General features: G+C 37.6%; 1 protein-coding gene across 2 annotated transcripts in view; it reads right to left on the reverse strand.

The window, feature by feature from the left end:
• The window catches only part of CHPT1 (choline phosphotransferase 1), a 34,919-nt gene that overhangs the window by 7,259 nt on the left and 3,916 nt on the right, over positions 1 to 23,744 (reverse strand). For both annotated transcript variants that reach the window (XR_010656344.1, XM_065886601.1), the window contains exons 2-5: positions 12,195 to 12,342; positions 11,773 to 11,914; positions 3,843 to 3,927; positions 916 to 1,047 (exon numbers count right to left, since the gene is read on the reverse strand). Coding sequence is in view for 1 of the 2 variants with exons in the window: in XM_065886601.1 (XP_065742673.1) it covers positions 916 to 1,047; positions 3,843 to 3,927; positions 11,773 to 11,914; positions 12,195 to 12,342 (507 nt within the window). In the remaining variant the exon portion in view is untranslated. The remainder of the gene's footprint in view (positions 1 to 915; positions 1,048 to 3,842; positions 3,928 to 11,772; positions 11,915 to 12,194; positions 12,343 to 23,744) is intronic.

The raw sequence follows: 23,744 nt of genomic DNA on the forward strand, positions 1-23,744 counted from the left end.
AAAAATGCTATATTTCATGTTTTTACTCCTCTTATTTATTAGACCTAGCTTCACATGACTTTGATTTTTCTCAAAATCAAACCCACCCTTAAAAGATAGAAATTTTGAACTACAGCACTGAAGAAATTATAGAGAGAATGAACTATAGCTTAAAGGCATTCCAAGAATGTTTTGACAAAAGATGGCATCACTGGAATAAGTACTTATCTTCTTGTGATCAACTACCTTGAAGATGACAATATGTTTTTTTAAACACATGGATATTATGTTATATTTGTTAAAAACCGGGCAGAATTCCTTTCTGCCTCTTTCCTGTGTAAAAGTATTGAAGAAGTTTTAAAAAACAAATATGAATAAATACAAAAGAATTATAGATGAGCAAAGTGTAAAGAACACAAATACAAGTTGTACCGACTCCAGAACTGAGGTTAAAATTTTTACCTTTTAAAATATTAGGATAGTTTTAAAAATACATTTCAGTGAAATTTCAATAAAATTTACATCATGACTAATAAATTGCCCCATATGTGAAACCATGACCTTTGGCAGCTTTCCTGATATTCAACCAGGAACTCATTCCCTACTCCTCCTCCTCTCCTATATCAGGGCCAGGCACAACGAGCAAGAAGACAAATGGCAACTCTTGATTATGTACAGTAATGAAACAGCAGATGATTAAATCGAATGTCACAAAAGTCTACTCTGAGAAAGGCTGTAGAAAGAGGAAAAATTCTTTAACATCAGTCTAAACTGTTTTAAAAATGCTTTTGTGTTATGTGCCTAAAAAGACTTTTAAGATATTTAGTTTCCTTCCCTATTCTTGAACTTTGTCATATTTTTAGTATCTCTGTAGCTGGGTGAAAAGAAAATTGATCATAAAATTAATACTGAATGATGATGAAATTAATGTCTTACTGCTATAGTGGATCCATTCTTGCCAACACCACCATGGAGGATAACATGGAAATAATTTGAACAGGAAAATATTGCTCCACCTACTACTCCAAGAACTGGTAAGATCTTCAATTTTATTTCTAGAACAGGTATCTTTAGGGGTAGAGGAAAGAAACACATCATTAAGAAAATAGAATTTCTTTTCCTATTAAAAAGTAAAGAAACATTATGATACAGCCCTGTACAATAAGCTATTCTTTTTCTTATAATCAAACCTTAACTTCTGGAATGTAACCTGAAGTGGTAACTTTTCTTTTAATGGTTTTATCTCTTAAAGTGAAAAATCCAGCTAAGTCTATTTAAATAAGTGGGATGAAGTATTTCATCTCACAAGCCTTCATCTGACTTAAAGAAACATGAAAAAGGATAGTTCACTTGACTTTAGTACGTTTAAAAGGCAGCATCACAGGACAGTCAGACACCATGGTCTGCATCATGAATGTGACAAACGTGTATGCATGCAAAAGTTTTGTGTAGTTAATATCCAGGATTAAATCTCTAGCAATATATATTTACCTGTTGGTCAATTGCTGTTCAAGAAAACTTCCAAAGGCAGCAAAGGATTTAAAAGACAGTAACAATGAATTGCCAAAAGCTGTAGGCTATTGTGTATTGAAAATATACTTTGAAATACTGCACCAAAATTTGTGGAAACTACAGATCAGCAATTAAAATTAGAAGATCTATATCTAAATTAAGTATTCTTATTGATGAGAATAAGTAGGTATGCTTTCTTCCTATGGTATTGGCAAAACACTGAATGAAATGATTTTAAGATTAAATTCTTCCCCAGTATAACCAAATCAGAATTCCAAATTTAAAACACCACATCTGACAATGACCAGAGTTGCCTAACTGCCTCTAAGTCCACATTCCCTTCTAATGGGTACTGGCTGAACAGGTACCATGAAAGACACATCACATCCCTCTAGCATATTTTAGAGGCCTATGTATCCTTGATTCTATTATTTATTCTTACATGATAAGAAGGAATATGAATATCTCAGGGAATGTTCCTCTACTTAAAAATATGCTCAAAGTCTATTTCTGAGCCTAGTGATATGAACTGTGATTGGCAATTCTGAAACTAAATGCCACAGGGAAATCTCTTACAATTTTTGAAAAACAGACTTAATTTTTAAAGCAATTTTAGGTTCACAGCAAAACTGTACGGGAAGTACACAGAGTTCCCATATACTCCCTGCACTCATACACACATGCTTCCCCACTTATCAACATCCTCCACCAACCAGAGTGATACAATCCATGTGTTACAATCCATGAACCTACACTGACACGTCATTATCACCTAACGTCCATAGTATATATTAGGGTTCACTCTTGGTGTTGTACATTCTATGACAATGCATAATGCATAAATGACAAATGCATAATGACAGGTGGACAGGTATCCACCATTATAGCATCACACAGAATAGTTTCACTGCCCTAAAAATCCCCTGGACTTTGTCCATTTATCCCTCCTTAAACCCATAACTTCTGGCAATAGCAGGTCTTTTCACGGTCTCCATCATTTTGCCTTTTCCAGAATATCGTATGATTGGAATCATACAAAATGGAGCCTTTGCAGAGTGGCTTCTTTCACTAAATAACATGCATTTACGTTTCCTCCGTGTCTTTTCATGGCTTGACAGCTCTTTCTTTTTAACACTGAATACAATTCCATTGCCTGGATGTACCATAGTTTATCCATTCACCCACTGGAGGACATCTACTGAAGGACTTGCTTCCAAGTTCTGGCAATTATGAATAAAGCTGCTATAAATACCTGTATTCAGGTTTTTGCAAAGACATAATTTTTTTTTTGGCTGTGCCATGCAGCTTGTGGGATTTTAGTTCCCTGACCAGGGATTGAACCTGGGCCCACGGCAGTGAAAGCACAGAGTCCTAACCGCTGGACTGCCAGGGAATTCCCTGCAGAGACATAATTTTTAACTTATTTGGGTAAATACCAAGAAGCATAGTTGCTGAATCCTATGGTAAGAGTATGTTTAGTTTTGTATCTCTTACTATTTTTACCAGGGTTATATAGCTTAGTGATTAAAAACAGAGTCTGGAATCAGCTCCAGTACTTACTTACTAGTTATGTGTCATTGGACAAATTACTTAATCATTCTAAGACTTATTTATAAAACACAAAAATGACAGTATCTATTTCACAGGGTTGTTCTGAGGGTCAGATGAAAACAGTGATAGTAAAATATTTAGGAACACAGTAAATGTTGAGTAAGTATTAGTTGTTGACTATTGATATTATCCTTATTACTCTTCTTAACTCTCTGGGCATGAAGTTTTAGTCAGCCAATACTGTAAACTTAGGTTGTAGAGACAGAATAGTTTCTTCATAAATTTTCTGCCTATACAAAGCATGAATTTATAACAGTGGCCTCTGAGAATCAGCTTTTATCAAAATACTGAGGTCTCCAACCACGCAGAAAATAAAAACACTCCTTAGCGTGGGAAACTTCACTATAGTAGGTTATAAAAAATGCAAATTAGCAACTTTTCTTTCCTAATATTGAGGGACAAGTTTCAAACATAAAATATTTTACTGAATTTACGTTTTATGTATCTATTTTATGAGATAAGTTTTGGCCTGAAAAGGTAGTTCACCTAGTCTGTTTAATTTTATATTAGGGAAATGGGGTCGTTTTCTTTTATGTGGTAGTACATTCATGCATAGGGTAGTATATTCATGCTGTAATAAGGTATATAGAATAGTAAAATTATAAAATGAAGAAAAAAGGTTAAGAAATGGAATGACTATTAAATACAACTCCAAGGATTTCTGAAGAAAATTAACAATGCAATATTTTTCCTAAATATTTTTAAAGTACTTAAATATAAATTTAAATCCTCAGATTTACCGTATAGTCCCACATTGTTGCTCCTCCAAATGTAGACAACACAAAGATGATCACTAAAGCTACCTGAATTTCAGTTACATCCACTCTAAAGAGGAAAGATAAAGAACAGATGTTTGTAAATCAAATTCCTAAATATGAAGCTTAATTAACCTTATATTAAAATCAAAAGATGTAAAAATCTCTATAGGCTTGGTTTATTTTTACCTTTAGTTTCATCACTGAATTATCAATTAAGTGAAAAAGCCTACAGAACAATGCACTTACATATAGGTAAAAAACTTGTATATCATATATAAAATTGCTAATAACAGTTATCACTGAGATTACAGAAGGCTTTTATCTTCTACTTTACATACTTCTGCAAAGTTTGAATTTTTTAATAACAATCATGTATTACTCTTATAATCAGGAAAAATTATGATAATATAAAAACAACCAGATGATTTAAGGCAAATTCTTAAACACTCTCAAGTCAATTTCATTTAAAAAGTAGGGAAAATTACAACAGTTTTTCTCATTATGTTACTAATAGTTATTATAGTTTTTTGGTTTCCACAGACATTTTCCCCCTATATATAAACAAACTTCTTTCAAAAACCCACTAAACCAACATCAGTCTCTAATCTGCATCCCCTGCAGCTATCAACTCCTCTCTCCTTTGCTCCAAAAACAGGCTGAGAAGTAGTCCACATTTGTAATTTCCTCCTCTCTTCATATTTGCTGCTTAATCCATTATAGTCCAGTTTTTGGCCCCATTCTATTAAAACTGTTTAAGGTAAACAGTGACTTTCAATTTGTTGAATGCAAGGGATACATTTCAGTTACTATCTTGCATAACTCCTCTCAATATTTAAAATGCTGATCACTCCCTTTTTCTTGAAATGCTTTGCTATGTTTTTATTGCCATGTTCTCTCGTGATTCTCCTAGCTTGCTGGAAGCTCTTCCCAGGCTCCTTCCTCCACATCTTAAATGCTACTGTTTCCAGAATTCCTCTTTTCTCTTTTTAGATTCTCTGAGTATTACATGTATACCTAAGACTACCATCTATATGCTAATGACCTCTAAATCCATTTCTCCTAATCCACATCTTTTTTTTCCAAGCTCCAAATTTTTATGTCTACCTACTTTGCATCTCCATTTGGATGCCCTGGAGTTTTTAGATGCTAGAGGAATACTTATTGTTCTGCAAATATAAGAAATGTAAGGAACAGATCCAGATATAGAAGAAAAGACTTCTCAACTGAGTTATTTTTGGGGGCATTTAGAAGGAGAAGGTGAATGGAACATTAACGCATAAATAAAAGGAAAATAATAACATCCAGTATTTGTAAGATCAGTGCTGGGCAAACCAAGGCCTCCAGGCTGCATGGAGAAATAGTCAAGTTAGTTGAAAAAGGTAAATGTAATAATACAATGTACGGCATTTTGTGGAGAAAAAGGAGGAAAAGTAATAACATTTATTAAGATCAGTTATGAGTCTTATGAACTATAAATTGTGCCTGTTTTTTGGGAAGGGGAAATTGAAATGATTTTTTCATGCCTGTATTGAAACAGGGGATATTACTACAGGAAAAAGACTCCAGAGCCAACATTCTTGCTACTACACCTATGATTTATTATTAGAATTGTGCACTCTTTTTCCAGTAACAGTGGCAGAATTACATTAAGTTGATCCATAATTTTTCCAGGATATGATTAGTGACCAGAAGCAACTAGAAAAGCTGACAGAAATTATAGAACAAACTTTCTCTGAACTAAATGACACATACAGGGATTGAGCTAGGAACCTTGGTTTCACATACGCATCATTCACACCACAGATTTTAAATTAAACTGAAAGCTTCATTCTTCCTCTCTGCCTTTTAAGGATAAACTAAATAAATGACAATTTTTTGGGGAAATTTTTTATTGTTTATTTTTTCTCAGTAATTTTTTTCTTTACAATGAAGAATGTTGGTGTTCATGCATGTATGTTAAATGACAATTCTTGAGTCTGGAAAAAAGAAAGCTGAAAGGATATGGTAAAAAGGGTGGAATCACTAACAAAATCCTTAAATATCTGAAATATGAAGAGCCAGTTGAAGCTTGAAAGATGTATTAGACAAATAAAAGAATAATCTGTATAACAATTTACAAACGTAGAGAACTCATTAGGGGGTCCAAGATTTTAAAAAGTAAATCCAAAGACATAAAAAATCCAAGAAAGATGGATACTGGGGATATGGTGCAGGTACATTCTCAAACTATTATAGAGAACAATCTACAACAGTGCTCTTCAAAGTGTGGTCTAGGGTTTGTTACAGTCCGCAATAAGTATAGAAATTGAGAGTAAGCATTTAGAAACTTTCATCATAGTTTGATAGAGTAATTTTGTATCTCTTGAATTGAATGAAATATTGGGGACTGCATTTTGTAAGTCTGTTTTTTAATTTTTTAATTGCATGTTATCTCTCCATGATGGATTTGGGGGGCGGGCAGGGTAGAAATTAGTTCTTTACCACAAATATGTGGAAAAATGGACATAATACCATATGGAAATTCTAAGGATTTTGAAAGAAGAGAAAATTAACACCGAGTCTAAATATTCACATGTAAATAACAAAGTACCACATAATACAAGTCAACATTGGACTTGGTTTAGATTTTTTAATTAAACTTTAAGGATTGTTTGCTGTATTGAATTGCATGGAAGCAGACCCTTGATACATGGGAGCAAATATGCTATAAATAAGATATGCCTTATCTCACATGGCAAGCATTAATATAGGGACAGATTTTAACTGTTATCCTGTAAATTATTTCACTAACTATACTAAGGAAAAAACTAATATATCACTGATTAACTTTAAAAAATCCTTAATTAAAAGTTGAAAATTATAGTTTGAGATAGTTATTAATGTTTTGTCGTTTAAATTATCTTATTCAAGATAACAAATTCATATTTGTAATAAAATCTACATATTTTCAGGAGATAAAACATATAACAAAATATCTGCAAGTAAAATAGAATAGTATTTCTTTTTCTGTTCTATGAAACAGTATAAAACAGTATTTTAATGTTCATAAGAAAAACAGAATAGTATTTAGTAACTCTCTTCCTTCTCTGTTTAAATTTTCTTCATACAATTAGGAGAGGCACTCTGCCATGAACCCTGAGCATCCCTGCACGTTCCTGTGGGGTGTGCAAGGAATCCAAGATCCTGAGCACGCTTTACCCGGGCCATTTCTCAGGGCTGTGTATGCAGTGAGCAACCTTGAAGGATGAGGTTACATCTCCCCGCAAAGAGCAGGCTTGCTTCCACTTACTATAAAAGCAACAGATCCCTCAGTGTTCCTCTCCCATAATGCCACCCACCACATGTGCAGGCATTCATCCAGTCACACCGCATGACCCCATGGGGCTCGGGAGTGGAGCAAGGGAACCCGGCATGAACCTGAACCTTAGGCTGCTGCTTTTGCCCTGAGTTATAAAGTTGTCCTCTGCCTCTGACCCAGGAGTTTTGTGTCTTCTCTCAGCATTCATGAAACATTAACCGGCTCGCTCAGAAGCTTGTAAGGGTAAAATCCCAGACTCTTTACAGTTCATGACACAGAGCACTTACCACTCACTAGCTAATGTGTTATGTGCAGTATTTACTTGTTTAGCTTGCTTTATTGTCTGTCTCCCATATTAGAACATAAACTCCAAGGGGGGCAGAGATTTTTGTCTGTTTTGTTTACTCATATTTTGTTTACTCATGTTACCCTAGAACAAGGCCTGGCATATACCAGATGCTTAATAAATATTTGTATGAATACTGCAAAAATATTTATTAAAATTCATTGTAAAAATATTATATCAGTGTTCACTAAAATCACTCAAATTATATTGACCTTCCATCCTCAAATTTATTTTAACTCAGTTTCTTCTGTATGCTTATTTCCTTATGAAATTAGTTCCTTATCAGTAACTTACTGATTAATACATGACATCTGATTTTCTTTTAGTAAGAGTTACTTTTTAATGTCACTCAAAGTAAACATACAAAAGAAATTGAATTAAAGGATATGTCATGATAATGCTAACCTTATTACTGAGTACTTCTGTCCTCCAGATTCTGTACTAAGTCCTTTATATACATTATTATTTAATCTTTACAATAACCTTTTAACACAATTATGATTATTCTCATTTTACAAATGAAGAAAATGAGGTTAAATAATTTATTTGCGGTCAAACAACTGGTGTCTTGGAGACAGAATTTGATTCTACCCAATCTGATTCTAGAGCCTATGCTTTTCACTAGTAAACTTAAAACAGGAGCAATAGTAATAAATAACTTAACGGTCTTTGAAAATTGGAAAAAAATTAAACAGCAAAATGTAGTAAGTTTTTTAGTCCAATTAAGCTCTCATTTGGCATATCTTTCTTCAGTCTTTCAGAACAAGGGAAACCACGTTAAGTAGGCTTAAACCAAGAATACATTCATAAAACAAATTTCCACAGTAGATTCTGAGATTGTTTAGCCTGGTTTCATATATCTGTATCATTTATCTGTATTCTAATAACATAAACACCATAAAAATTAAACCTCTCAAAAATTGACAGATTTTCAGGAAATACGTCCTAGTCAACAATTGATACTGACTGAGTTTGTAAGCATTTCCAGAGGCTTGGTTGATGTCCTACATACAGATCCTTCTTATAGTGTTAAGCTGGAACCAATGTATCCTACTCAATGCTCAATGGCATCTTTACTTTGGTAAAGTGAAAAAATACACAGATTAGGATCTGTGCCATACAGAGTAAGTATTTTACATGGTTGACCCCTAGGCACTGCAGGATCTCCTCCAGTCCCTGACATGCATGGTGCTCAACCATAACAGCCATTCCCCTAATGTTCTGAGTACTTCCTTTCCTCATGCTCCTGCCTAGAATGCTTTTACCCCAATCTGTCTGGCATATTCCATCGGCAAGTGACTCATCTTTGTATGTGCAGTTCTAGGCACACATTAGGCTCTCAGTCGATAGCAAATGAGTATAAAATATACAACTGGGCCAGGAATGTGAACTGATTCATTTCAGAAAGATTTTTAATGAAGTTATAAGCCAGAAAGGTAAAGTCTAAGTCATTAAATAACAACAACAATTAACCAGAACATTGCATTTGTCATTAAATAACAATTAACCAGAACATTGCATTGTTATATGACTCCAGTTTACCATAGCAAGTTCACCATATTAACTAAAATGCATTAGACTTTGCAAAGCTATGTTTCTGTTTTAGCCTATTTTAATCTATACATAGGTACAGATTCTTAATTTTACATTCTTGCCTTGAATTTTTAGCCTGGCTTTTTTGTTTTTTGGCTGCTCGGCTTGCAGGATCTTAGGTCTCTGACCAGGGATTGAACACAGGCCCCAGTAGTGAAAGCGCCAAGTTCTAACCACTGGACCGCCAGGGAATTCCCTAGCCTGGGAATTTGATCCTTGGGTTCTTGACCAGTAGGTAAAGAATCAGCTGAAGACTCAACATTTTCCATAAAAGCTTTCCTAAACGAATTCAGCCTACAGCCAGCTTCTCCTTACTTAGGATTTCTTCAGTGCTATGGAAACCTAAAGCAGGTCATTTTTCACATGGTTATGGACTGTATTAACAGTGTCACAGAAGTATTATCCTATCCCTTTAACACAGTATACTATATAGTTCCTAAAACGGATTTTTTAAAAATGCATTTTATATCCTTCCACAGTACCTAATACATTGATAATCCCACAGTACTGAGCAGCAGTCGTTAAGAGTGTGGGGTTTGGAGACTTGAGTTTTAACCCTGGCTCTACACTTTTTAGCAGTATAAGGAAGTTACAGAACCTCTCTGCCTCATTGGTACAGTGGCGGTAAAACCCTTACAGGATTAATGTGAGGAATAAATGAGATAAGGCATGTAAAGCACTGAGTACAATGCCAGAGCCATGCAAGTGCTCAAGAGGTGATAGCTGTGACTATTCCCTAATTTAGAGTCAATGTGGAAAATTGCCAAAGGCCTTCACTCTGATAACGATCCGTAGTTTTGAGCTTCTTTCATTTATCATTATCAGAGATTTTTTTCAGAGCTACTGTTTTTCCCATGCAGCAATAAAGTGTGGCTAAAAAGAATCAGTAGACGGGGAAGCCAAAGCAGAGAATGAGCCAATGGCAGACAGCTATTAAAGGACCAGGCAGAAAGGGAGCTGATGGAAAGAGGGATAGAGAACAGAGTTCCTGCCTTGTGCACTATTTCCTGGTGTCTAAGAATGAGGCATCGGGGCAAATGTTACAATGTTATTACATCATCTCATCAACTGTCTACCACAGCTGAGAGTCTCATGATTACTGTTGTTGGTGACTGCTGTAAAGGGGTTACCCTTTCTGGACACACAAAAATTTGACCAAAAAGGACCTTTAGATTCCATGTCTCATTATTTTATCACATAAGCCAAATGCTTTTTTTTACTTTTTAACATCTTTATTGGAGTATAATTGCTTTACAATGTTGTGTTAGTTTTTGCTGTATAACAAAGTGAATCAGTTGTACGTATACTTATATCCCCATATCCCCTCCCTCTTGCGTCTCCCTCCCACCCTCCCTATCCCACCCCTCTAGGTGGTCACAAAGCACAGAGCTGATCTCCCTGTGCTATGCAACTGCTTCCCACTAGCTATCTGTTTTACATTTGGTAGTGTATATATGTCAATGCCGCTCTCTCACTTCATCCCCGCTTACCCTTCCCCCTCCCTGTGTCCTTAAGTCCATTCCCTATATCTGTGTCTTTATTCCTGTCCTGGCCCTAGGTTCGCCAGTACCATTTTTTCTTTTTTTAGATTCCATATATATGTGTTAGCATATGGTATTTGTTTTTCTCTTTCTGACTTACTTCACTCTGTACAGCAGATTCTAGGTCCATCCACCTCACTACAAATAACTCAATTTCGTATCTTTATATGGCTGAGTAATATTCCATTGTATATATGTGCCACATCTTCTTTATCCATTCATCTGTCAATGGACACTTAGGTTGCTTCCATCTCCAGACTATTGTAAATAGAGCTGCAATGAACATTGTGGTACATGACTCTTTGAATTATGGTTTTCTCAGGGCATATGCCCAGTAGTGGGATTGCTGGGTCATATGGTAGTTCTATTCATAGTTTTTTAAGGAACCTCCATACTGTTCTCCACAGTGGTTGTATCAATTTACATTTCCACCAATAGTGCAAGAGGGTTCCCTTTTCTCCACACCCTCTCCAGAATTTATTGTTTTTAGATTTTTGGATGATGGCCATTCTGACCGGTGTGAGATGATATCTCATTGTAGTGTTGATTTGCATTTCTCTAAGGATTAGTGATGTTGAGCATCCTTTCATGTGCTTCTTCGCCATCTGTATGTCTTCTTTGGAAAAATGTCTATTTAGGTCTTCTGCCCATTTTTGGATTGGGTTGTTTGTTTTTCTGATATTGAGCTGCATAAGCTGCTTGTATATTTTGGAGATTAATCCTTTGTCAGTTGCTTCATTTGCAAATATTTTCTTCCGTTCTGAGGGTTGTCTTTTTGTCTTGTTTATTCTTTCCTTTGCTGTAAATGCTACTTTTTAAAGTACTGCATATCCTTTTTCTATATTATTCAGGTCCCTTATTTTTCTCTTTCTCCTGTCTAATGTAAACTTGGGTTAGTAAGTTGGAGAAGAGGGAAAAAAATACAATTATCATCAAATATGTAACTATAACATGAAGAATACCTGAAAGATTAAAATTAAGGTGTAGCATTTATGGATGCTTCAATACGTTAAAAGGTAACTTGAATTCCTGATTGACACTTTGTCCCCCTTACTATGGATAAATGAAGTATGACAGATAGTGAAAATGAATTTGATTATATTTTTAAATGTACAACTTAAAATACATACTTACTTTCCAAACCTCAACACGCCTGAAACATAAGTCTGCCAGTGAGCACAATAAAACATGAACATCCCAACAAAAGAGCAGAAAAACAACCAGTCAGGATACGTTCCTAAGCGAACAGCAATTGAAGCTCCAACTGCCATAAAAACTGAAAGAAACAAGAACCATTAACAATTTAAAATAATTAATTAAATAATTGCCATTGACTGTTTAGAAATACAGAATTTTAAGGTGCATAATCTTGGCATGAAAATAAGGCACACTAAACAAAATAAATTCCTGAACAGACTTTCAAAATACACTGTGCAAAACTGCTTCCAACTGTAAACCAAAACAAACCAAACAGCTCAGTTTTTAAGCCATCACTAAAAGACAAACAAACAAAAAAAAAAACAACTATAGGAAAAATACCTCCACTAAAACCTTACCTGTGGAAAGAGAGTCACAACCATGGTCAAAAAGTTCCCCTAAAGGAGAACAAGAATTTGTTCTTCTGGCTTGTTTCCCATCAATAGCATCCAGTGACTGGTAGATAAAGAGCCCTAATGCACATAAAAGGTATGTCCAGTACGGCGCCTAAAAAGAAATGTAAACAGTGAAGACTGGTGAGTGACAATAAGCTAGCTTCTGTTTGAAAATAGCTCAACCCAAGCCAAGTGACACATTTTCTTATGTTCGCACTTTATATCACCTCAGTGTGTAACAAGGAACATTTATAACCTTCCTTCTACAGATGAGAATTAAATTGAGAAGTGAATTGCTCTAGGTCATCTGGGTAGCGTGTCACAAAAGTCCGTACTGTGAGAGGCCGAAAGTTAAATGACCAAGCAAGGATTAGGACCCTGATTTTGATTCTTAGTCCACAGCTCTTTTAATATAACACTATTCATATATGGCACGGATTTGAAATTATTCAGTTAAGTCTCTGCTATGAAAGAAGATCTTAAAGACAAACCACAGACCCCAGCTTCCTTTCATGATGGAGTATCAGGGGCTGGATTTACTCTCCCATCTTGTATAACTAGAAAAGCAATAAAATAAATAAAACAACCATTTTCAGACACTGCAGGCAGTGCAGCACTGTGATCCCTGACAGAAGGGAAACAAATGACCTGAGCCCTGTGACTGCTCCAGCTTAGTGCCTATAGGCAGTCTCCAGGCCACAGTACAGGAGTGGGGAACCGGAACAGAGGCCAGCAATCCTGCTGTGCTGAGAAGAAACGCAGCAGAGGTCAGGAAGGTCAAGGCAGCTAGAATCTGTGTGGCAGAGCACTGGAGAGGAGAGAGGCACAAACTGTGGAGATCTAGAGTCTTTGGCTGAGAAGTGACCTGTGCCTAATGAGACAAAACTACTAACCAAGGCCAGGGAAAGAACCACTGGACAAACAATTCTTGAAGCCCACACAAAGCTGGGAATGGTTTATGTTCCCACCAGGCACAGCATGTAAGACCATGGGTAGAGTTCTCAGAAGTGTATTGCCTTAGCAGTGGGCATTAATTAGCCCTAGACCAAAGGCCCTAACAGATGTAAACTCTAGCCTCAAAAGGATCTGACTGATTCCAGGTAACTTAACTAAAGCCAACACAAAGTACAACATCTTAAAGGAATACCCCACCAAACCTAGTACCCCAAAATGTAAAATTCACAATGTTTGGCATCCAATAAAAATTACTAGTCATTCAAAGAAGCAGGGAAATATGCTCCACAACTAGGAGTAAAATCAATCGATAGAACCAGACCCAGGAATGACAGAGATAATGAAATCTGCAGATGAGGACATTAAAAGTTCTTATAAATATGCCTCATGTGTTCAAGAAGGTGGAGGAAAACATGAAAGACTACAGTGTAACCTCTAGAAATGGAGAGTACAATATTTCAATGTAAAATATACTAGATGAGATTAACAGCGTATTAGACAGTGCAGAAGAAAAGATCAGTGAACTTGCAGAGTACCGACAGAAACTACCCAAAATCATGCACAGAAATAAAAAGACTAAAAATAATTGAACTGGGCATCAGTGACCTGTGAGACTACAGTAGTCTAACATATATGTAATTGAAATCTCAGAAGGAGAGAAGAAAGAGGGTTGGACATGAAACATAAAAGAAAAAATGATGGCTGGAAATTTCCAAATTTGATAAAAATCTATAAACTTACATATCCAAGAAGCTCAACAAACCCCAAGCAGAATAAGTTTTTGTTTTTTTTTTTTAAAAAACCCACCAAGGCACATCATAATCAAATCACTGAAGACCTGTGATAAAGAGAAAATTATTAAAGAAGCCAGAGGAAAAAGACACATTACATACAGAAGCATAGATAATAATGGCAGAGGAAAGAGTAAACTTGAAGGTAGATCAATAGAAATGATGCAATTTAAACAAGAGAAAGAATAAAGATTTAAAAATGACCATTCTTTTCTTTCAGCACTTTATAAATGTACTCCACTTCCTCAGGGACCTGTGTGATGATAGCAATGGTCAACCCAGAATTCTATGTCTCAGAGAGGAAGTACAGCAAAATTGTTGACTAGGGTTTTAAAGTTAGATCTGTGTTTGCGTTCTTGGCTCTGTTATTTAATAGCCAAGTGACCCTGGGAAAGTCATGTAAACTCTCTAAACTTTGGTTATCTCATTTGTAAGATGTGAATAATACTTGCAGTTGTATCTGATGAAAAGTATTCTTAGATGGCTCTTTACACAGAGCCTGGCACACAGTAAGTGCTCAATGAGGTTAGCTGTTGTAGGGAGTTCCCTGGTGGCCTAGTGGTTAGGATTTTGGGCTTGCACTGCTGTGGCCCGGGTTCAATCCCTAGTTGGGGAACTGAGATCCTGTAAGCTGCACACAGTGGCCAAAAAAAAAAAAGTTAGCTATTGTCATTAAATTGTGTTTTGCATATTTTTAGTGGCAAATATAGTTTTTAAAATATCAATGTATGTATGGTCTATGTGGTAATTCTGCAAATACCAATCAACGTGCTACCTCATTCTTCAATCTAAGTAGAAGTTTACTTTGAACTTCAATAAACATTTCATCATTTGTTAATATTACATGCCCAGTATTAATGACTACACTATTAATTGCTTTAAAAGACTTATGAAAGGCTTCCCTGGTGGCACAGTAGTTAAGCATCTGCCTGCCAATGCAGGGGACACGGGTTCGAGCCCTGGTCCGGGAAGATCCCACATGCTGCAGAGCCACTAAGCCCGCGTGCCACAGCTACTGAGCTTGCGCTCTAGAGCCCACGAACCACAACTACTGAGCCCATGCACCACAACTACTGAAGCCCATGCACCTAGAGCTCGTGCTCCGCAACAAGAGAAGCCACCGCAATGAGAGGCCCACGCACCCCAAAGAAGAGTAGCCCCGCTCATCACAACTAGAGAAAGCCTGCGCACAGCAACGAAGACACAACGCAGCCAAAAATAAATAAATAAATAATATATTTTAAAAATGCATTATTGTATTTGATACAGCAATCCACAGAGACCAGGCGGACAAGGCATTATCATGTTCTTTGCATTACAGATAAAAGAGAAATTTAGGGAGGGGTGATAAAGTTCCATTGAGAAGAGCAGCTAGACTGGGTCTAGGCAGCAAACCCAGGTTTTCTGACTGGCCCTATGGTAGATCTATCAGATCGGTCGTGCTGCAGGCTACACAGGCTGGATGCAGCTTCCCACCTGGATTCTTACCTATTCTTTCAAACCTGCTGAGAAGCACTTTCCTGCCCCCACAATACAATTCCAGGTGCAGTGAACCAGACAGGTGGGAAAGCGCTGCAGCTGAGAGAGACTTCTTTCCTCTTAAGCCCAGAAAGGCATACCAGTCCGCCAGCTGCTCGTTCGCTACCTTTCCAGTCTTCCCAAGGCCACAGGAGCTGGACCTATCTTCTCTTTACTCTGTTGTCATCACCTCCATTCCCACCTGGGAGCTATGAAACAGTCTGCAAATTTTCAACTTCTTTTCTCACCTGTTATCTCTGCAAAACAGGCCCCAGCTGGGAGATCCACTTACCGGGAGCAGCATGCCCCTTCCTTCCAGGAGTCTACTTAATGTGGGTGTCACTACAGCAGACACTCTGGGTGGAAGCAGGATCTACAGGGCCACCCCAACTCAATTCTAGTTTTCATGTTAACTTATTTTAAAAAATTTTAAATGTAAGCATGGGAAAATCAGGTGTGGATTACAAAGTCTTAAGCAATATATCAGAATACTTCTGCAGAAGGAGACTATATAAAAAGTGGAACTTCTCCAGATCATATTAGATTCTTAATATTTAAAGTTCTTAATTATATAATTTTTATAATATCTACTGTATCCTTTAAGATCGGAATTTTATACTACATCACAGAAACCTTTCCAGGTCAAGCATAAAGATCTACATCATTCTTTTACATGACTGCATGGTACTCAATTATGTGGCTATATCACAATTTAAGTAATAACTCACTAATGATGAATCTTACATGACTGTGTGAAAGATTATTATATAAGTTTATTCTAGAAAACAAAATAATTACTAAGAATCAATCATAAGCCCTAGTCATTAAAAAAAAAACACTAATACATTTAAATTGCTTTTCAGTTACATCACTGAAAAAGAACTGCATACAACTAAGTATTTGGGATATTTTACTTTTTCCAGTTACTTGAAATAAAGGATTAGAGAAACCAGAGATTTGAACCAGACCGTATGGCAATTATTCTTGTTCAAAGTAACTCTGGATCAGAGAGAACACTCATATATAGATCAATTATTTATCCTGGGTATTATACCCCTTTTTATACGTGTTTGAATGAGCACACACATCAGGAAAAGGACGAAAAGATTTAGAATGTGATCAATGAACACATTTCTTTTTTTTATTATTAATGAATTTATCTATATTCTTTTGGCTGTGTTGGGTCTTCGTTGCTGTGCGTGGGCTTTCTCTAGTTGCGGCGAGCGGGGCTACTCTTTGTTGCGGTGTGCGGGCTTCTCACTACGGTGGCTTCTCGTTGCGGAGCACGGGCTCTAGGCACCCAGGCTTCAGTAGTTGTGGCTTGCGGGCTCTAGAGCGCAGCCTCAGTAGTTGTGGCTCACGGGCTTAGCTGCTCCATGGCATGTGGGATCTTCCTGGACCAGGGTTCAAACCTGTGTCTCCTGCATTGGCAGGTGGGTACTTAAGCACTGTGCCACCCGGGAAGTCCCAGTGAAGACATTTCTGCTCACTGGACAAATTTTACTTACAGCTCAGAACTTAGAATACTGGATTTTGGGGAATACATTCTTAGGTTTTCTGTAAATGAAGATGCTAGACTAGGTAGTCTCTAAGGCCCCATCTTTAATATGGAACTAGAATCCTCTCAAGAGCAGGAGGTATGTTCTCTGTTTTTAAAATCTGTTTATACCATGAGAGCTAAATAACTAGATGATTAAAATCAACTGATCAGGTTAACAGGTTACCTGGTAACCTATCAGGTAAAATGGTTTCCAAAAGGAATAATACATGTCTTGGGTTTTTCTTGCAAAGTGGTTAGGGGTATAGACTCTGCACCTGATCCTTGAGTTAGCTGGATGAGCCACTTAACCTCTCAGTGCCTTAGTTTCCCTTTATGAAAAATGGGAATAATCACTGTTCCTATCTCACTGTGAGAATTAAATGAATTATTACATGTCAAGGGCTTAGAAAAGTGCCTGGCATATGGGAGGAGCTCAGTATATTTTAGTTATTATTTCTGATACTATATAAGATAATTTTAGGTGATTCACAGATAAATTTTCATTTTAATACTTATGTCTTTAATGTATTTTGGAAAATATTAATTTAAAAATTATCTAGCATAGCTATCAAATTTATGATTGTAGATATTAAGGCTTCGAGTGTAAGTCTTTAAAAAGGAGTAGATTTAAAGTTGCTGTAAAGAAAAACAGTAAATAAAAAATAGCATAGGTAATACACAAAAGCAAAAATCTTCCTCAATTAAAATTTAGGAAATACTGAAACTATACAATGCCTATTTATATGAATTTTCATCCTTAAAAAGTGTCTCTTTGCTTTAAATAGCTTTGGATATAAGTTGATACAGATGCAAAAGGTATTACATAATCAGTAACGACTGGGTCACCTTGTAACAGGGAGATTTCAATTATCCAAACATCAATTGACTTCTCTCGCCATAAAAAATAGAAACTGCATTTATAAGAGGTAGGAAGAAAGAAAATCAGAAGACAGGTCAGGCATATGTGAAAAAATGTAACGCTGGTATGGCGTTAGAGGTGGACTTTGTACCCAGTCGAGTGATTCTAGTGATTTTTAAGCTAAACTCGTTCAATTTTAATAGGCTGCTAATCTGACACGGCTCTAACTCGTATTATGTGCCTGTGACACAGCTGAACCTGTGGCCAGGGGCACTTCCTTGTTTACAGAAGGACGGTTCCCCTTGGAACCGAGGCTGGGTAGGCTCCAAAGGCTTGGTGGTCACAAAGGGTAGGGTCATTCTCAGTCCTGCCCAGCAGGAAGACCCTAGCCGCTTACTGCCTCACCACGAGCTTTGGCTTCAGCTCGGGTGCAGGCCAGCATTTGAGAGGAGCACACCCACCTTCAGGAAATAAGGCGGGTTACAAGCTGGGGGCGGGGGGGGGGGGGGGGGGGGGGGCATGAACACCAGGCAACCAGCACCTCAGGGCCGGAGGGGCTTTCTCAGGACATTAGAAATCTTTACTTTGAAAGGCATTCTTCTTTCTTTGTAAATTTCCTGTGAATAGTTGTATTCTTTTTAAAAACCTCTTTTAGTACTTATTAGAATCCTTGTTGAAAATGCCAGCCTCTCACTGGGCCAAGGGAAACAGGCAGGGAGAGGGGAATGAAGAGAATCCCCTGGGCAGATCTATCATCATCAACTGTACTGGGTGCTTTCACATCTGTTCTGCTCTTTAACTTCACAGAAACCAAGTGGTCGGACCCTCGCCCAGGTCAAACCAACCAGGAGTGGGATTTAAAGCTCCTTCTATACACCACAATGCCATGTTTTATCCACACTTGAACCAGAATTCTAAAGGAGAAACAGCTTGTTTCTTGGGACTCAAGTATAGGAAAGCCACAGGAATCAAAGGGACGATCCTCAAAGCAAAGCTACTTCTATATTACCTGCAGAAGCTCCTTCTAGAGAGGGCTGGATTTAGGGTGAGGCAAGCAAGGCACCGTGGCTGCAGAACTTAATGCGGCATTTACTACTCTCAGGGTCGTGCACATGCCTGCTTGCCTCACTCTACTCTGTGCCCTGCTTCTAGAACGTTCACCTCCTGCAAGTTATTTTGCTTTAGTAAGAGAGGCCACTCTCTTACAAGAGTCCTGCCTTAATAAGCGATGCTTGTTAAGTTACTGAACTGGTTAAAAAAAAATAGAGAGAGATAGGTGATTTTTAAAAAAGAGGAAATATTCTAGATTTCAAAGAAACCAAACCTATAAAAGAATAAAAGAATTTGACTAGGTTATTGCCCCCAATAACCTAGTTAAATACCCTGTTATTTTTGTCCCCCAACAAATAACTCTTTACTTTATAGTCCAAAATCCAACCAAATCTGAATTATTTAGACAGGGAATAAACCATTTCTTAAGGTCATTCTGATTTCCATAGATACACTTGCTTTTCGATTCAACTTTCTATCATCATGAAGGAAAGAAATTATTCAATGCCCTTTGACCCACCCTAGGCTGGGCACCTATCTGCTACAAACACTCTCTTAACAGACACTGACATGGATTAATATATATAGATCAAGAGGGCAGAGCAACAATTAGAGAAAGAAGAACAAAAACACCCCAAGTTAGCAGAAGGAGAGAAATCATAAAGATCAGAGGAGAAATAAATGAAAAAGAAATGAAGGAAACAATAGCAAAGATCAATAAAACTACAAGCTGGTTCTTTGAGAAGATAAACAAAATTGATAAACCATTAGCCAGACTCATCAAGAAAAAAAGGGAGAAGACTCAAATCAACAGAATTAGAAATGAAAAAGAAGTAACAATTGATACTGCAGAAATACAAAGGATCATGAGAGATGACTACAAGCAACTATATGCCAATAAAATAGACAACCTGGAAGAAATGGACCAATTCTTAGGAAAGCACAACCTTCCGAGAATGAACCAAGAAGAAATAGAAAATATAAACAGACCAGGGCTTCCCTGGTGGTGCAGTGGTTGAGAGTCCGCCTGCCGATGCAGGCGATGCGGGTTCGTGCCCCGGTCCGTGAGGATCCCACATGCCGCAGAGCGGCTGGGCCCGTGAGCCATGGCCACTGAGCCTGCGCGTCCGGAGCCTGTGCTCCGCAACGAGAGAGGCTGCAGCAGTGAGAGGCCCGCGTACCGCAAATGAATAAATAAATAAATAAACAGACCAATCACAAGCACTGAAATTGAAACTGTGATTAAAAATCTTCCAACAAACAAAAGCCCAGGACCAGATGGCTTCACAGGCAAATTCTATCAAACATTTAGAGAAGAGCTAACACCTGTCCTTCTCAAACTCTTCCAAAATATAGCAGAGGGAGAAACACTCCCAAACTCATTCTACGAGGCTACCATCACCCTGATACCAAAACCAGACAAAGATGTCACAAAAAAAGAAAACTACAGGCCAATATCACTGATGAACATAGATGCAAAAATCCTCAACAAAATACTAGCAAACGGAATCCAACAGCACATTCAAAGGATCATACACCATGATCAAGTGGGGTTTATCCCAGGAATGCAAGGATTCTTCAATACACGCAAATCAATCAATGTGATACACCATATTAACCAACTGAAGGATAAAAACCAGATGATAATCTCAATAGATGCAGAAAAAGCTTTAGACAAAATTCAACACCCATTTATGATAAAAATTCTCCAGAAAGTAGGCATAGAGGGAACTTACCTCAACATAATAAAGGCCATATACGACAAACCCACAGCCAACATCGTTCTCAATGGTGAAAAACTGAAACCATTTCCACTAAGATCAGGAACAAGAAAAGGTTGCCCAATCTCACCACTATTATTCAACATAGTTTTGGAAGTTTTAGCCACAGCAATCAGAGAAGAAAAAGAAATAAAAGGAATCCAAACTGGAAAAGAAGAAGTAAAACTGTCACTGTTTGCGGATGACATGATACTATACACAGAGAATCCTAAAGATGCTACCAGAAAACTACTAGAGCTAATCAATGAATTTGGTAAAGTAGCAGGACACAAAATTAATGCACAGATACCTCTTGCATTCCTATACACTAACGATGAAAAATCTGAAAGAGAAATTAAGGAAACACTCCCATTTACCACTGCAACAAAAAGAATAAAATACCTAGGAATAAACCTACATAAGGAGACAAAAGACCTGTATGCAGAAAACTATAAGACACTGATGAAAGAAATTAAAGATGATACAAACAGATGGAGAGATATACCATGTTCTTGGATTGGAAGAATCAACATTGTGAAAATGACTATAGTACTGAAAGCAATCTACAGAGTCAATTCAACTACCACTGGCATTTTTCACAACTAGAACAAAAAATTTCGCAATTTGTATGGAAACACAAAAGACCCTGAATAGCCAAAGCAATCTTGAGAAAGAAAAATGGAGTTGGAGGAATCAGGCTCCCTGAGTTCAGACTATACTACAAAGCTACAGTAATCAGACAGTATGGTACTGGCACAAAAAAAGAAATATAGATCAATGGAACAGGATAGAAAGCCCGGAAATAAACCCACACACATATGGTCACGCTTTCTTTGATAAAGGAGGCAAGAATATACAATGGAGAAAAGAAGCCTCTTCAATAAGTGGTACTGGGAAAACTGGAGAGCTACATGTAAAAGAATGAAATTAGAACACTCCCTAACACCATACACAAAAATAAACTCAAAATGGATTAAAGACCTAAAGGTAAGGCCAGACACTATAAAACTCTTAGAGGAAAACATAAGCAGAACACTCTATGACATAAATCACAGCCAGATCTTTTTTGACCCACCTCCTACAGAAATGGAAATAAAAACAAAAATAAACAAATGGGACCTAATGAAACTTAAAAGCTTTTGCACAGCAAAGGAAACCATAAACAAGACCAAAACACAATCCTCAGAATGGGAGAAAATATTTGCAAATGAAGCAACTGACAAAGGATTAATCTCCAAAATATACAAGCAGCTCACGTAGCTCAATATCAAAAAACACAAACAACCCAATCCAAAAATGGGCAGAAGACCTAAACAGACATTTCCCCAAGGAAGATATGCAGATTGCCAATAAACACATGAAAGGATGCTCAACATCACTAATCATTACAGAGATGCAAATCAAAACTACAATGAGGTATCACTTCATACCAGTCAGAATGGCCATCATCAAAAAATCTACAAACAATAAATGTTGGAGAGGGTGTAGAGAAAAGGGAACCCTCTTGCACTGTTGGTGGGAATGTAAATTGATACAGCCACTACGGAAAACAGTATGGAGGTTCCTTAAAAAACTAAAAACAGAACTACTATATGACCCAGCAATCCCAGTACTGGGCATGTACCCTGAGAAAACCATAATTCAAAAAGTGTCATGTACCACAATGTTCATGCAGCTCTATTTACAATAGCCAGGACATGGAAGCAACCTAAGTGTCCATCAACAGATGAATGGATAAAGAAGATGTGGCACATATATACAATGGAATATTATTCAGCCATAAAAAGAAACGAAGTTGAGTTATTTGTAGTGAGGTGGATGGACCTAGAGTCTGTCATACAGAGTGAAGTAAGTCAGAAGGAGAAAAACAAATACCATATGCTAACACATATATATGGAATCTTAAAAAAAAAATCTTTCCGAAGAACCTAGGGGCAGGACAGGAATAAGGATGCAGACGTAGAGGGGCTTCCCTGGTGGCGCAGTGGTTGAGAGTCCTCCTGCTGATGCAGGGGACACGGGTTTGTGCCCCGGTCCGGGAAGATCCCACATGCCGCGGAGCGGCTGGGCCCGTGAGCCATGGCTGCTGAGCCTGCGCATCCGGAGCCTGTGCTCCGCAACGGGAGAGGCCACAACAGTGAGAGGCCCGTGTACCACAGGGGGAAAAAAAAAAAAAAAAAAAGATGCAGACGTAGAGAATGGACTTAAGGACATGGGGAGGGGCAAGTGTAAGCTGGGATGAAGTGAGAGAGTGGCATGGACATATATACACTACCAAATGTAAAACAGATAGCTAGTGGGAAGCAGCCACATAGCACAGGGAGATCAGGCCATTGCTTTGTGACCACCTAGAGGGGTGGGATAGGGAGGGTGGGAGGGAGACACAAGAGGGAGGGGATATGGGGATATAAGTATACGTACAGCTGATTCACTTTGTTATACAGAAGAAACTAACACAACCATGTAAAGCAATTATACTGTAATAAAGATGTTAAAAGAAAAAAAAGAGGGCAGAGCAAAAATATTTACTCAAATAAGCTGAAAAGGGAATGGAGCCACAGTTTATTCCAGCCAGAAACAAGCATATGAGTGTTCTGTGGTAGAGAATGCTACTAAGCTGAAGCCAGAAGAACCAGATTCGAATCACCAAGTTTTCTCCTCTTCAAATGTAGGAATTGTATTAAAGAGGCTCTCAGGTCCTTCAAGCAGTCAGAGTCTGTGATTCTAGTTTAGGATTAAGGAGCCAAGGAATGGGGGCCAAGGACTATATACAGAGCAGCATTCAGACAGAACTGCTTCATCAAGGTGAGGGGCATGCAATTCAGTTCTTGTTTTCTGTTTGCCCCAACTTTTGCTTACTTGTGTTAAAATTCCCCCGGTCCAAATTGATTAAGTATTTAATCTAAGACCAGGTAAAACTGAATAACGGTGGGAAAACATCATCTCCCAAGATTACAATTTGTTATTTCATGCATGCAGGCAATAATTTAGCAAATATTTACCAAGCACCTGCTTTACGCAAGGCACTATGCTGCGGAGAAC

The sequence above is a fragment of the Phocoena phocoena genome, chromosome 11 (assembly GCF_963924675.1).
Source record: "Phocoena phocoena chromosome 11, mPhoPho1.1, whole genome shotgun sequence".
NCBI classification, from domain to species: Eukaryota; Metazoa; Chordata; class Mammalia; order Artiodactyla; family Phocoenidae; genus Phocoena; species Phocoena phocoena.